This window comes from Monomorium pharaonis, chromosome 2, assembly GCF_013373865.1.
Source record: "Monomorium pharaonis isolate MP-MQ-018 chromosome 2, ASM1337386v2, whole genome shotgun sequence".
Classification (NCBI taxonomy): domain Eukaryota; kingdom Metazoa; phylum Arthropoda; class Insecta; order Hymenoptera; family Formicidae; genus Monomorium; species Monomorium pharaonis.
Genome location: NC_050468.1, coordinates 13,089,487 through 13,104,397, shown reverse-complemented (window position 1 = coordinate 13,104,397; position 14,911 = coordinate 13,089,487). Strand labels below are relative to the sequence as shown.

The 14,911-nt window shown below is 31.8% G+C and overlaps 1 protein-coding gene and 1 long non-coding RNA gene across 2 annotated transcripts in view; both read left to right on the top strand.

Annotated features, from left to right (window-relative positions):
- The window catches only part of LOC105830488 (putative inorganic phosphate cotransporter), a 55,870-nt gene extending 45,805 nt beyond the window's left edge, over positions 1 to 10,065 (top strand). The window contains 7 exon segments of the mRNA XM_012669834.3: positions 61 to 257; positions 3,269 to 3,508; positions 4,041 to 4,128; positions 4,471 to 4,697; positions 6,335 to 6,487; positions 6,575 to 6,949; positions 7,035 to 10,065. Of these exon segments, the coding sequence (XP_012525288.2) occupies positions 61 to 257; positions 3,269 to 3,508; positions 4,041 to 4,128; positions 4,471 to 4,697; positions 6,335 to 6,487; positions 6,575 to 6,949; positions 7,035 to 7,220 (1,466 nt within the window). The 3' untranslated portion in view covers positions 7,221 to 10,065.
- A 2,559-nt stretch (positions 10,066 to 12,624) lies between these two features.
- Positions 12,625 to 14,575, top strand: LOC118644596. Its single transcript, XR_004962365.1, has 2 exons — positions 12,625 to 13,712; positions 13,862 to 14,575. It is a non-coding gene; the product is annotated as an uncharacterized LOC118644596 (long non-coding RNA).
- Positions 14,576 to 14,911: the final 336 nt, after the last annotated feature.

The following is a 14,911-nucleotide window of genomic DNA, read 5'->3' as shown; positions in this document are numbered from 1 at the left end:
ATGTGTTATATAACTGTCTCACTTATATTGATATCACAATATATCTTTCTTTTTTTTTAGTTCGATTTGGGAAACGTCACATGGTGACTTTTATGATATTCCTTGGTATGGCAAACGCCTACATAATGAGAACCAATATGTCTGTGGCTATCGTTGCAATGGTTAATCATACAGCTATCAAGAGCAATGATGGAGAGATACAAGTCGAGAATGAATGCGGAGAATATGTCTCCAATGAAACTGAAGCTGCTAAGCGCGTAAGTATAATTCTACAATTTCTTTTTTCTAGGAGATTGCAAGTTTATACAACACGAAAAGATTGCAGAAACATTGCAAATGTATTTCAATGTAACAATGCAGCATTACAAAAACTTTGCAATGTTGCTGTAAGATTGCAGCAATATAATAAAACATTTACTTTTAAATATTGCAATACAATATTATATTAGCGCAAATTAATTCAATAACTTTACATTCAGTATTTTATAATTCCGGTTTAAAATTAAATATTTTTTTGCCTTTTTGCGAATTGTAAGTCCATATCACCAAATTCTTAAAATACTATTCACTTTAGCGGCGACATGAAAGTAGAACGACGCCGGTCAAAAAAGGCAACATTTGAGGCATTACATTCTTTTCGCATTTTAATTGAAAAAAATAAAGCTACAAAAATTATTTGTTCCACTTTGGGTCGACCATATACTGCAAAAGGGACTCAGGCTCTATTATAGATTGGACTGGAAAATTTTTCCTCATTCAGTTCATTCACCAAATCTAATTCTGTTCGATTACCATCGATTTCAGTCATTACTTGGCAGATACGCACTTTAAAACAATTAAAAAGGTCTAAAAAAAGAAGGTTATCTTGCACACCTTGTATAATATGTACTTTGATATGCGTTGATACATTATCAGGGAACTTTTTATATCAAGCAAAAACGCGAATTTTGCCAAAATACAATAAAATTTTTATATGTGCTAACATTTTTTGAGCAGCATTTTATGTCACGACGAAATGCGAAATTGTTCTCAAATCAAAACTTTTATCCCAAATTTTCGTTTTTTGCTTAATTTTTGTATTATTTCGTTCATTTAAATGCATATCCAAGTACATAAGGCACCAGCATTAAACTATAATATATTTGGAACAAACTCTGCCTTGTAAAGTAATTGTTATTGATGTCTTTGTCAGCTCATCGGACAGAAATAGTGAGCAACGCTCGTTCTTATTTGTTATAGCAGAGTTCAACAGACATCGATAAGAAAGCGTAGATAGTAATGATCATAGGCGCACGTTTTTGAATGATTTGCGTGGAATAAAATGCCACCAGTTTTCATAACAGCAAAAGAATATGAAAATGAAGAAATATTGTAGACAAAAAATTTAATGTAGTTTTGTTCAATGTTTGAAATTTAATAGGTAGGGAAAAGTTTAATAATCTTTTTTTCTTCTACATTAACATGTTACACTTTAAAGAATTTTTGTTTTTTATATTTTTTCAAGTTACATTGTTATTAATAAGAATTATTTTTTGAAAACCTTTCTCCCTCCCCCAAAAAACCTGTGCGCTAGTCATAAGTATCAGAAATCAATTATTCTTTTCGAACAAAATTTAAATCAAAATAATCAAATCGTGCGACACGCACGTAACAAAACGTAAAATTTTAGGTTTAAAATATGAAAAACGACATAACGCGAAAAGTTAAGTTTCTTGTACATTATTAATAGTGTAATTATTTTTTGTTTAAATAATGTAATATTTAGAATCACATTAAAATTGAATATTACTGTAAATATAACATTATGAAATAAAATTTGTTTTAAAAATTATGTTTAATTTTGTAGAAATTCTTACTATTAAAAAATTTTATAATTAGTTTTACCTAACTAATCATGATAAATTCAAAATTAAATGCAGTGTAAAACTCTTATATAAAATTGTTTATAAAATTAATGACAATAATATGAACGCGTACATAATCTTTATAAAATTTTAGCCAGTTATTTTTATTCTTACAATGTATTTAAAATATTGCTACAATGATTAAAATTACATTGCATATTTACAATATATTTTAAGAATATTTTTCAAATATTGCATTGCAATATATAGAATGTCCAAAAATGTACACATTTGGAGTACATAACGTCATGATACTATTAAAAGAAAGAACTTTTTCCTTCAGCAAAATTGCGTCTGACAAATTATTTTCGCAGGAAAACAGGTTAAAGCTAAAAAATTTACAAAATCACCGCGCACTTCTTATTCACTTATTTATTTGAAAATAAAGACAAATGTAAATTGTAATATGCTATATGAGCTGAGCGTTCTATTATTCTAAATATTGCACAATTACATATGGTAATTAAATATTACATTAAACGTATTAAAAGTAAAAAATAGTTTAATAATTAAATGACAATAACATTTACAAATGCCGAAAAATTAATTTATTGTGTAACGTTAGTGATTAAACAAAAATTTTTTTACATTTAAAAGAATTATCAGCAAAGTGTTGGAAACATAATTACAAAAAAATTTTTTATGTAAATTTTCTTATTTTTTGTACCAAAGTAATTTTTATCTTTTTATAATTTTTTAAAATTCTCTTGATACTTCGTAAATTATTGTTTTAGAAATATGTGATAAATTTTCAGATATCGATACATTTATTACTGAGATTTTATGTAATTATGTAATGTAATTACCATAACATTTTAAAAATTAAAGAAGTTTTATTTTTAAAGAAGTTATATTTTTATTGTTTAAAAATATAAAAATGAAGAGATAATTATCTCTTATAATATTACCTCAAATATTTTACTTTATTATTAATTATTATTACACACTAAATCAATTTTTTGGCATATATACAAGTTATATATTCTTATTTACCTAATAAACTTTCTTTATGTTTCATGATATTTAGTAAAATGATATTTAATTACTAATTATCATACACAATTGTACACTTTAGAATAATAAAACGTTTAGTTCATAAAGCATATATACATTTATTTTTATTTTCAGATAAACAAGTAAGTAAGAAACACGCGCCGATCCTGAGTAGAATATAGATAAGAGTATTTATTCATTAATTTCAATCTGTTCTCCTGATATTTTTGGACGTAATTTTGCTAAAGACAGAAAATAACGAAAATACACGAATTTCTGGACATTCTAATAGGATTGCAATGTTGCTACAATGTAATCTGTGTCATATAAAAGGAAATTATGGGAAAAAGCTGAAAAATGCATTTTTACAGAGCGCTGATGGACCATTTGTGTGGGACAACAAAGAACAAGGCTATCTCTTAAGTTCATTCTTCTGGGGTTATGTTATAACACAGATACCATTCGGTATACTTGCCAAACGTTACGGTGCCAAATACTTCCTTGGGATCGGCATGCTGATAAATTCAGTTTTTGGATTGCTTGTTCCAATATCTGCATACTGGGGATATTGGCCGCTGGTAGTTGTTCGTTTCATTCAGGGTTTAGGAGAGGTAAGTAATATCTTGAAACTTTTTTTATCATCTTAACATAATTGTTTGATTGAAACTCGAGAAGAGCGAGCGAAGATGAGTATGTGTGATGTTTCGGGATCGGTTATCTGTTGTCCAAATTCAAACTTTGGTACTTACAAACAACTTTTATTCGTTCGTAAGTATAACGTTTAGGAATTAACATTAAACAAAATTTGATAAAAATATATACATTACAAAATCATTATTATTACTTCTTTTATTTCAGTTTTTGTCTTATGCATATATAATAATTAATATTGAAAAACTTTGATTAATAAAATAAAAATATCTGTGTATTTGCAGAGACAGATTTATTACATTAGTGTTAACATTACTTTTTTACTTTTTTATTTTTAGCATAATTTTAGCATTATTATTAACATACAATAATATAAGAATATAAGTAATTATAGTCATAAGCTTAAAGGATTACTGATCCGTTTGAGTGAACGTTTTTTGATTGTACGGGTGTATTTCCTTCCCCCTAGGAATGGATTAATCCCTATTGCAGGGTCCTATTGTGCCTTGCACGCACGCATTGCTGGCGAAGTGGATACCACCTAACGAACGGAGCAGGATGGGTGCCTTTGTCTATGCCGGTAAGCTCGTTCAGTGCGATTTCTTTCTTTATGTAGCAATTTATCGCGTATTCAACCGAGAGCTAGTTTGCCGCGCGAGAATCCTCCTCTCTGTCTCTGGGGCATTTTGATGCATCAAATTGCTACTGTGTGTACACGCGCTTGTTGCTGCGACCGGATTCGTGGACCGTGGACCGTGGACCTTTACAATTTCTTGAGTTATCTTCTTTTTTTTACCATTTATGGAAACACATACATGGTTTTTTGTTCGTTGGTAAAAAAAGAAAGAGCATGAGGAGGATTGAACGCCTGATGACGATTACTAATCATTTTTTGCATTTTTCTCTCTTTTCCCATCAATAGGTGCACAATTCGGCACAGTAATATCTATGCCGTTAAGCGGTTTATTGGCCGATTGGGAATTAGTAGGTGGCTGGCCATCTATTTTCTACGTGTTTGGTATTATCGGTACCATCTGGTGCATAGCGTTTCTCATATGGGTCTATGAGGATCCGGAGCAACATCCAAGCATCACAGAAGACGAGAAGAAACTCATACTCAGTTCTCTTTGGGGTAGTACCGGCATATCTGTGAGTTTCTTCCGTGTTTTTTAATTTAATTTTCTCTCAAGTCAATCCTTGAACTCAAGATCATGATCTCCACTTGATGCATGCTTTCATATATGCTTTATAATAGTCTTATAATATCTTAGCAAAAATACTTTTGATGGTTTGCCATTGTCTGCATTTCGAAAAATGGTAGTTAATTAAAAATTTGATGTTCTGAGTAGATTTGAACCTGGATCTTTAACACAGAGAGTAGAACTCTTTCAATTAGTGTAACCCTTATGTTATAATTACTATATACTGTTGATTAAGCGAACATTTACTACATTTATTGCATTTAGCGATTGTAACACAGTGTTTATGCGTCTGCCACGTCAGAAATTCGGGTTCAAATCCAACGGGTTCAGATCAGAAACACCTGATTTTTATTGGATCGCTGCCTTTCGAAAGACAATAACCAATCACTGAGAATCATTTTGTCATGAACGCTCTTCTAAGGCCATTTAAAACCGGCGTTTGAACTAGATTGTAGATCCTGTATATATGTTTGTGTAATTGTAATAAAAGCGCATATCACAGAAATACGTTGATGAGTTACTACTCTTCTGACAAGAAGCTAAGGGCTAAGCAGATTATATTTATTACATTTTTATTTATTATATTAATTAGATTTTTATTTTAAGGAGGTATATACATCTATATAGACGAGTTAAAACAAGATTTAATTGTTTAATTTTTTAAAAAAAAACAAACAGGTAGAGAAGTCATGTTTATTCCATTATAAAGATCATATTTTTTCTATTGGATATTTGATTAAATTTTTTTAATTTTATTAAAAGATGATATAAAATGACTATTTAATCGCTATTTAACTTTTTCTAAATTACGTTTTCGAAAACACGTGATCACTATATCTTAAATCGACAACTCAATTAATTAATTTGCACGTTAACATTTTTTTACCACTAAAAACTAGTGGTTATGGAATTTGTTAATAGTACTTCATTTTTGTCACAACCAAATTGCAACGAGCAAAAATTTAATTTAAAAACCGTTATGCTGACTATGACTAGCTACCATTTTATTTAGATTGCAATGTTGCAATATGGCCGATATTATATGTATGAAAGGAAATAATAAGAAAGAGCTAAAAAATGCATTTTAACAGAATGCCAATGAACTATTTGTGTAAAACAACAAAGAACATAAATGCGATATGATTAAACAGCTATATGAACATTTATGTTTCAAGTTTGCATTATGAAAAGTATTTTCCTTTCTTATGAGTCCTATAACCAGCAATGCTTACCGCAACTTAAATAAAGATGCATCTTACATTATTTTTTAATAAAATTTAGTTTGTCATACATAGAGAAAAAAGTGATTTTTATGATGAAATAAACAACCTCTTTATTCCATTTCGTTTCTACACAAAAAATTCATAAAGTTAGGTTTTTTTTACTTGTTTATACTCTGTACAGCGAGAGAATTAGAGTTAACGAAACTTCTCTGCGCAAGGAAACTCACTTCCATACTTATTTGTGTTCCGTTTGTATTGTCTCGCTGGACAGAGATATATCTAAATTCTAAATCTATCTTTTCTTATAACAGATTACTTTTAATAACAGAGCTGAATAAGCTAATAGTCTTTCTTCTTTTAGTCATCACCTCCTGTACCATGGAAAGCGATTGCAACTTCGCTATCATTTTGGGCTATCTTGATGGCACATATGGGTCAGAATTATGGATATGAAACATTGATGACTCAGCTTCCAACATTTATGAAACAGATTCTCCACTTTAGTATCCAAGCAGTGAGTAATATTATTTATGGTGATATATTTAAATTGGAGAAAAAGTTGAATGGTTTTCTGTACGATACTAATCTATCTATATTTCAGAATGGCCTCTATTCGGCACTTCCATATTTAGCCATGTGGATTTTTTCCATGCTTATCTCTCACATCGCCGATTGGATGATCTCTTCAGAAAGATTTACCCACACTACGACTCGTAAAATTGTTAACAGCATTGGCCAGTTTGGACCAGCCTTGGCATTGATTGGTGCCTCGTATACCGGTTGCAATGCTTTAGTAACAGTAATCGTCATTACAATAGGAGTGGGTCTAAATGGTGCTATTTATTCCGGTTTTAAAGTAAATCATCTCGACATCTCTCCAAGGTTTGCTGGGATTTTAATGTCCTTTACAAATTGTATCGCCAATCTCGCTGGACTTCTCGCACCAATTACCGTTGGAGAAGTTATTGCTACATCGGTAAATATAATGTCTTTTAAAATGCTAAATGATTAAGTCAGAATTAAATTTACAATGTATTTACATCTGTGATACTTTTTTTTAGCCATCGCAAGCAAAATGGAGAATTGTGTTTATGATCTGCGCTGGTATTTATATCTTTTGTGCAACATTTTATATAATTTTTGGTTCTGGTCAAAGACAAAAATGGGACAATCCAGATAAGGATGACGATAAGAACGAGAAAAATCAACTGGACAGTGTAAGAATCGTGAACGAGACTCAACATTGACAATTGAATATTTTTATCGATAAGATCAGTGATGCGAAGAAATCGACACTGACGACGTGACGATTGTATTGGTCATTTCATTTATGCACATTCATTCCCTCCCTATATTATTTAGTCATTTGAAACAAGCAAGTACATTAAGACATTTAAATTAATCTTACAATTATATTTGTATTTTTTTTTTTTAGGTGAAGATGTAAAATTTTTCATGATAATTGTCACGATTCGCATTGTAGCTCTTCATATTTTTGTACTGAATTGCAAAAGTTGTAAATTAATTAATCAAAACAATTGTAAATTAATTGCTTTAATATTAAATCGTGTGTTTTGTGTGAAAGACAATTTGTAAGCGTGTAAGAGAATGAAAGAGAGGGAGGGAGAGAAAAATATATGTAGAATATACTCATATCCAAGCTATTGTTATAAGCTTCGGTCGCGTCACACACACATTTATTGTATTTTATAATTTACCAATTTTTACATAATAATTTCGCGTATTATGTAAAATTAGAAAGTCGCACTTTAAAAACTAGCATGTTGGAGAAACGATGGAAAAGTTGATTCTCAAAAGGAATTTAAAAAAATGAAAACTATTACTTGCAGATAAAAATTTTCATAAACTTGCCGAAAATGTCATGACAACAATTAAAGTAGATATGATTTTAACATATAAAAACCGTTTACAAAATTGTTTTTTAATTGCATATCAAAATTATCTATATGATTAAGTTACTAAATTACATATTGCTATTTCTCAAATATGTGGATTGTTTGATAAATTTAATAAATTTTTTGTGAAATAATACCATCATTTATTTGTTGATGTGACATAGAAAGTTCTATTCTTCAAACTCCCTAGATCAAATTTCAACCAAAAGTAGTAATGCGTGGTTTACGTTCGGTAATTTTTTGAAGCAAATGGTTGCCACAAAAATGGAATTTCTTTCCATTCGAACCAAGTCCGATTTTCAAATTTGGGAACAAGAAGAAATCGCACGAGATTAAATCTAGGGAATAGTAGATAAGAAATTAATCAGAAATCCAATTCATATAATTATTAACCATTGTGAGGGTTAGAATTCGTTTTTTCTATTTTCGTGGCAACTATTAAACTGCTCGCTTCAAATGGTTACCGAAACAATGCGTCATGTTTTACTGAAATTTGGTCTGGGGAGTCTGAAGAGTGAAACTTTCCAGACATTATATCAACAAATATATGCTCGCGCCATTGTGTATAAATTTACCGATCTATCAAACGACCTTCGTATACAATTGAGAGAGAAACAGATTAAAATTCTTAGACGCGATGTCAAATTGATTTGTAATATGCAATATTGCTATTCGCGTAATTCTAATTTTAATAGTATACTATTGAACTTTCTATTAATTCAAACATCTTTGCAGTTGTTTCACATTCGAATAAAATTTATTAAGTCGGTTTTCCACTTTATTTTTAATTACACTTTTTGCTATTTTTGTAAAATAGGATATGAATGTAAAATTTGTACAATTTTACATTTTAATTTAATTAGATTTATTATGATCATGCTAGAAAAGGATATGTTGTAGTTTCCTAATGCTTATTTTCAAGACAGATTTCATATTTGTCACTTGATAAACTTGTGGCAGCAGTATTAGAGCAAAGATCCTCATTCATTTTTCTTTAATACATCACTTTTTATTACAACTACTGCCATTTTGTATTGTGTGTGTGTGTGTGTGTGTGGTCTGGGCAAAATAGGTGATCGTAACGACAAATCCAAGTCGTGACTAAGATTAAATCAAAGATCTTCACCTATAATCCAGGCGTTGTAAACAGCGATATATACAATACAACAATGGTGTTTATATATATTGTAGATATTCGCATGTAAGAACCCTATTAAGTTATAGATATTAGATGAGTTATTGCTCGTAGTTATTTATATAGCGTTCATGAAGAACAGATCATTACCTCCATCCTACTAAAATAGAAATTGTCAAACTGAATGGTTTCGTTCTTGTGTAGTAGAATGCATTTTTTTCATAATTTATAAGTCTCTCTTTTTTTTAAGCTGCACAAACTAAATAATAATTCTAACGACAATTGTAGCTTCTTTCTCTGCACAGTCTCAAGTATCGAGGCCATTTATTTTGTAATCTACATTATTGTTGATTACTATCTGATGAAATACGCACAAGACACTTGTGAGCATAAGTCTGAAACAATTGTCTGAATTAAATTAGAGGAATTATTATAATAAATAACAGTGTAGTGAAAACATTTGTTAGATCATTCATCTTGCGATTTTATACAAAAACTTTAGAAGTAAGTTTAGATAACAGCGTACATTAGTAGAAGAGATGAAAATCTATGCAGGCGTTCTGTAATCGTGTATCTAAATGTGCCTTTGATAAGTAGCGCGTTTGTTTTCCTTTTTATAAACAATATCCTAAAATAAATCCTCACATTACTCTAACAAGAAAAATACTAAAATTTGCGAACATTATTTGTAACTCTTACAAGTATGCAAATAAATTGCACAAATATAAACTTGAAAAATGTCAATCAAAAATATCAATTGCAAATTACTTTGTAACGCGATTAATACAATTATGAATGTAAACCGTTTAGAAAATAAATTTGACAGAAAATATAACGAGGAAGTTAACCAGGATAAAAACGCTAGATGATAAACTAATTTAACACAAAATTTCACAAACCTATATTTTTATACAAATATTTATACATAATGTATATAAGACGATACACGATGTTACAACATTAAACATATTTTTATTGTTGGGATTGTAAAACATGTGATAATAGAACTGCAAGTAAATAAAAAATAAGATAAAGGCGTTATAAATTGTTATTTATTATATAAGTAACATTATAGTTTTATTAATATTACTTTTTTTAAACAAGATATTTGTATTTTCCTTGTAACCAAAATATTAATAGTATATTAATTTTGCAACAAATTCATTCGGCAACAGTTTGGTATAACCTGCGTCCACATTAAGTTCACGTTTTACAATTTAATGAATAAATTTATTAGATGTAATTTTATTATCGCAAATTGGCAGCAAATCTTAAACAAATGTATTATAATTCTATTACACCAAGAGAAAAAAATGGTTGTATTGGTATAATTATAATATCACTATAACTTATAGTCACTTTTGGACTCAATATTTTTATAGTTATTTGACAATATATTATGCTATTTCATTCTTTATACTATTTTTTATCGTTTTCTTTCTTATCTTTCTTATTTTAATGAAGTTTTACATTAAAGAATAATAATCAGAAATTATATGTTTCGATTTAAAAATAAATTGTATAAAAATATATATCAAAAAATTTTAAACGTTTCTGCATGTAAATTTCTGAAATTGCGATTCTTAAATTTTTTATGCCTTGTAATTTGAAGATGTTTTTATTTTTTTGTGTTCTTGTTATTGTAAAATTTAAATTCTCTAACACACACATAAAGTCAGCAATATAATTGAGTATAAAAAGGGGCATAAAAATTCAAGAACTGTAATTTCAGAAATTGTAAATTTTACAATTCGAATTAAAAATCTGAATTATTGAAGATGAGCAAGATATATGTATATATTAGAAGAATTAACATAATTTAATGTGCACATTTTGTGCACATAGAGGTACTGATAAATAAAAATACCTAAAACGACGCGATGACCGCTCTCAGGTTTTTCTCTGATATAATTGTTAATAATTATATGTAGTACTGATAGAAAAGATTGAGACATCCGAGAAGTTAGGAATGAAATTTTATCCTAGTTTTACTTAAAGATAAAAAAATTTAGTTTAATATCTTTTAGGATTAAATATTAGGGAAAAGCATATATGACTAGTCAAATATCTATGAATCCCGTAGGTTAATGTGCATGACTTTTCAGGTCTCTTTTACGCTATGTCCACGTTTATTTGGTTCTGTTTCATCTATACCCGTAAATTTTACAATTGTATGCATTCATATTTTAAATCTGTTTTATGCAAATGTGCATAATCGTGTTCTATAAATGTGCAATACCACATATATACATGATATAAATTTAATTAATTGATTTGATAAAAATTCACTCACCGATTGCTGTCGCTGCTCCTGCTGCTGATGCTGCTGCTGCTACTGCTACATTCCCTTTCCGGTTTTGATTCTGAAAATGTGATAAATGATTATTCCTAAGCTCAAACACAAAAGCAGATAAAGAAAATGTCACTTGAAATTAATAGTATATTTACCGAGTCGCTCCATGGATGCCGCTTTCTGCTGACATCATCCTGCTATTCTCGAACCACTTTTTACCACTCGAACCAACCATTATTCGGCACTCCCGATATTACGGAATATATCACACACGAGTAAAACGTAAACCGCGCGCGAGAATTTCACTTGGCGCGACCGTTACATTTGAAAAAGTGAAAAGGACGGCTTGTCTGATTGGCGGCGAAAATCAACCTGGCACGAAAGTGGCGTGACGTCACGTAACTTCGTAGAAACACAGGCCGAGGAAAACCGTTTGAATGAAAATTACGCGCCGAGATACAACGAACGGAGACAAATTCGTTTAGAGAATTTCGTATGCTCGCACGACAACTAGTAGCACTTTAATTGGCACTCGCGATATTCTACCGAACGTATCCTTTTCACACTTTAGGCCGAAGGCAGAGAACGAGACGTAGGTGTCGCAGTCGTAGTCGTAGGAAAAACATAAAGCCTCGTCTACAGAAGTCGCAAGCAGCCAGTTGCGACTTGCGACAGCCAATGAGCGCCTAGTTTCTAGTTAAAGCTCGACAATCATTGGCTGTCGCAAGTCGCAACTGGCTGCTTGCGACTTCTGTAGACGAGGCTTAAAGCCTCGTCTACATTCCAGAAGTCGCAAACAGCCAGTTGCGACTTGCGATAGCCAATGAGCGCCTAGTTTCTAGTTAAAGCTCGACAATCATTGGCTGTCGCAAGTCACTGCCGCGCTTTACACATGAATACGACCTCTGCTACATACGATCTCACATGGCTCGCGTATTGTTTGCTAGCACGACGGCACTCTCAACACATCACACAATTCAATTCTAAACACGCGAGACACGCACGGAGTCGACAGAACGTCTGATCGGCGCTGGAGTGGCGTACGTGACTGGAGCGCGGAGCAACATGGCGGCAGCGGCGCGGCGTGCGCAGGCGCGGCGCGCCGCTGCCGCCTTGTTGCTCCGCGCTCCAGTCACATACGCCATTCCAGCGGCGGCGGTCGGTCAGATGTTCCGTCGACTCCGTGCGTGTCTCGCGTATTCAGAATTGAATTATGCGATGTTGTGCAGGTACGGTGTTATGTTGAGAGTGTCGTCGTGCTAGCAAATGATACGCGAGCCATGTGAGATCGTACGTAGCAGAGGTCGTATTCAATGTGTAAAGCGCAGCATCGTTCTCTATATTATTATCTAAGGAGAGACAGAAAATCTATTAACCTCATCCCGTTAGCAGTTAACCGTGAGTTGTGGAACCGGGCCTAAGCAAATTAAAGTTTGCATAGAGGTTCAGAAGAAATCTTCCCTCCCTCGGGTACGACCTTGTCGTGGTGGGAGGGCTCAGTACCCCGAGGTCTTGAATGCCTGTGGGGGAAGCTAACTGTACCCATTGCACTTATTAAGTTTGTTTTTTATTCCTGCCCTGCTACACTAGTGCAATAAGTAAGAATGAGAAAAAATATATTTGTCTTATTCTAACTTATTGCACCAGTGCAGTAGTGCAGGAATAAAAAACAAACCTATTACGTCGTCGATCGTAAAATTGTAGTTCGTCGCGCCGTGTTAACGCGGTTCGGGAGTGCCGACCGATTGAATGGAAAACGAACCGTAGCCGGCTCGTCGTGTCGCGCGTTTGCTTCGGGAGTGTCGTTCAAGTAAATGGACTAAAAGGGCTGTCTAGTCTAATTAGTTCTACGCGCGATCGTAGTATATTCGGTTATTCGCGAGTGTCCTGTGCAACGAGAGGAGAAGGAGGCCTGGAAAAGGCATTGGGCCCCGGCAGAGCAACCTTGGGGTGAGTATGATTATTATTTGCATAGAATTATTAGTTTTCTTTCTATTCGGGTTTTCCTTGATAAATTATAAAGAAGATAACGTCACGTAAAGTTTTACCCAATTTTAATTATATAACCTTCTTTTCTTTCGAAAAATATTGATTATACGATGATTACATAAATAATTGAAAAAATAAAATGTTTAATCCGTAACAATTACTTCTCATCTAATATTAATAGTCGCGAGCTCTGTTTTAATTTGAATTTAATTTTGAATTACTTAATAAACACAAGTACAGAGTTGCAAACCGTTTTTTTTTTCAATATTAAATGTTCTTTCTGTCGTGCTTTAATTTGGACTTTGCATTTGTTTGTTACAGAATCACCACAGCAAGTGTTCAGTTGTGCAACGAGAGGAGGAGGAGGTCCAGGAAGGGCATCGGGCATCAGCGGAGCAACCTTGGGGTAAATATTTTTTATTTGCACAAATGATTTTTATTGTTTATTCATCTTAATATATAATATAATATTTAATATACAAATTATAAAATTTTCAAAAATATTTATTATTTTAAGCACTGTTTTAATTTGGAACTTATATTTGTGTGTTACAGTATCATCGCAGCTTCGTGGCCGAATAACTCCGCTCGTTGCGCATCGGATCGGTGAGTGACGATTTTTTTTATAAAACAACGAATCTATGAAATTTATATTAAATCTTTTTATTTATTATGTTTTATAAATAATACAGATAAATACGACTTTTCATAGATTCGTTGTTCTAAATGTTTTTTGTTTGCATTTTTTAAAAATAATATACTTGATCATAATGTATGTACGTGTTACTCGGTAATATTTTTTGTTAAAACATTTTTATTTAAAACAAGTATAAATGTATATACTTGTTTAATTCGCCATTACTTAAATGTCTTAAATTATCTGGCTGTCATGCAGCTAGAATGGATTTGGCCAGGATCAACGAAAGGTGAGTCCAATCTGGCCGGAAAAAAGAAGACATTTATCAAAAGGGTGTCAAAAATTAACGTAGGTAGGTAGGGATACGGGTAGGTAGGAATGTGTGAATAGGTAAACGAATAAATGGAAATACGGTTAGGCAGGAAAATAAATCTAGGGTTGTAGGGCTCGCAAATGTGTTGTTTACCACCTGTTTCAGACTTTTCCCGTTAGGTCATGTTATAGGAAAGAGGAGGTTTTAGTGGGTAGGCGGCGGTGAGGCTTTTCGTCCGACGTGCCTTCCGTTGAATCCCACACTCTCCTGGTCTTTCGGGGAGTCTTTTGAAGATTTCCTCCTCTATAAAAAAAAAAAAGACAGGCAAATACACAGTTAAAAAATATGTACAACTAAGCGGGGACAAGGAGACATAATTCGATAGTTCAAGTTATTAAACAGAATATATACCGTAAGTTTAATAATAATAAAGTTAATTACATTTTTTATGTATAATTTTTTAAATCTGTATTACAATATATAAACGTAATAATAATCCGAACAAAATTATCTTTTTTAAAAAAGGTAAAAAAAAACGCCAAGTGTGCGCGCCCCTAAAAAATCTATTATATTAAGTAAATTGTCTTACTGTTCTATTGTTTTATTGTCTTCTCTACACAAATAATAATATAAAGTAAATGCGTCAATTATAAGA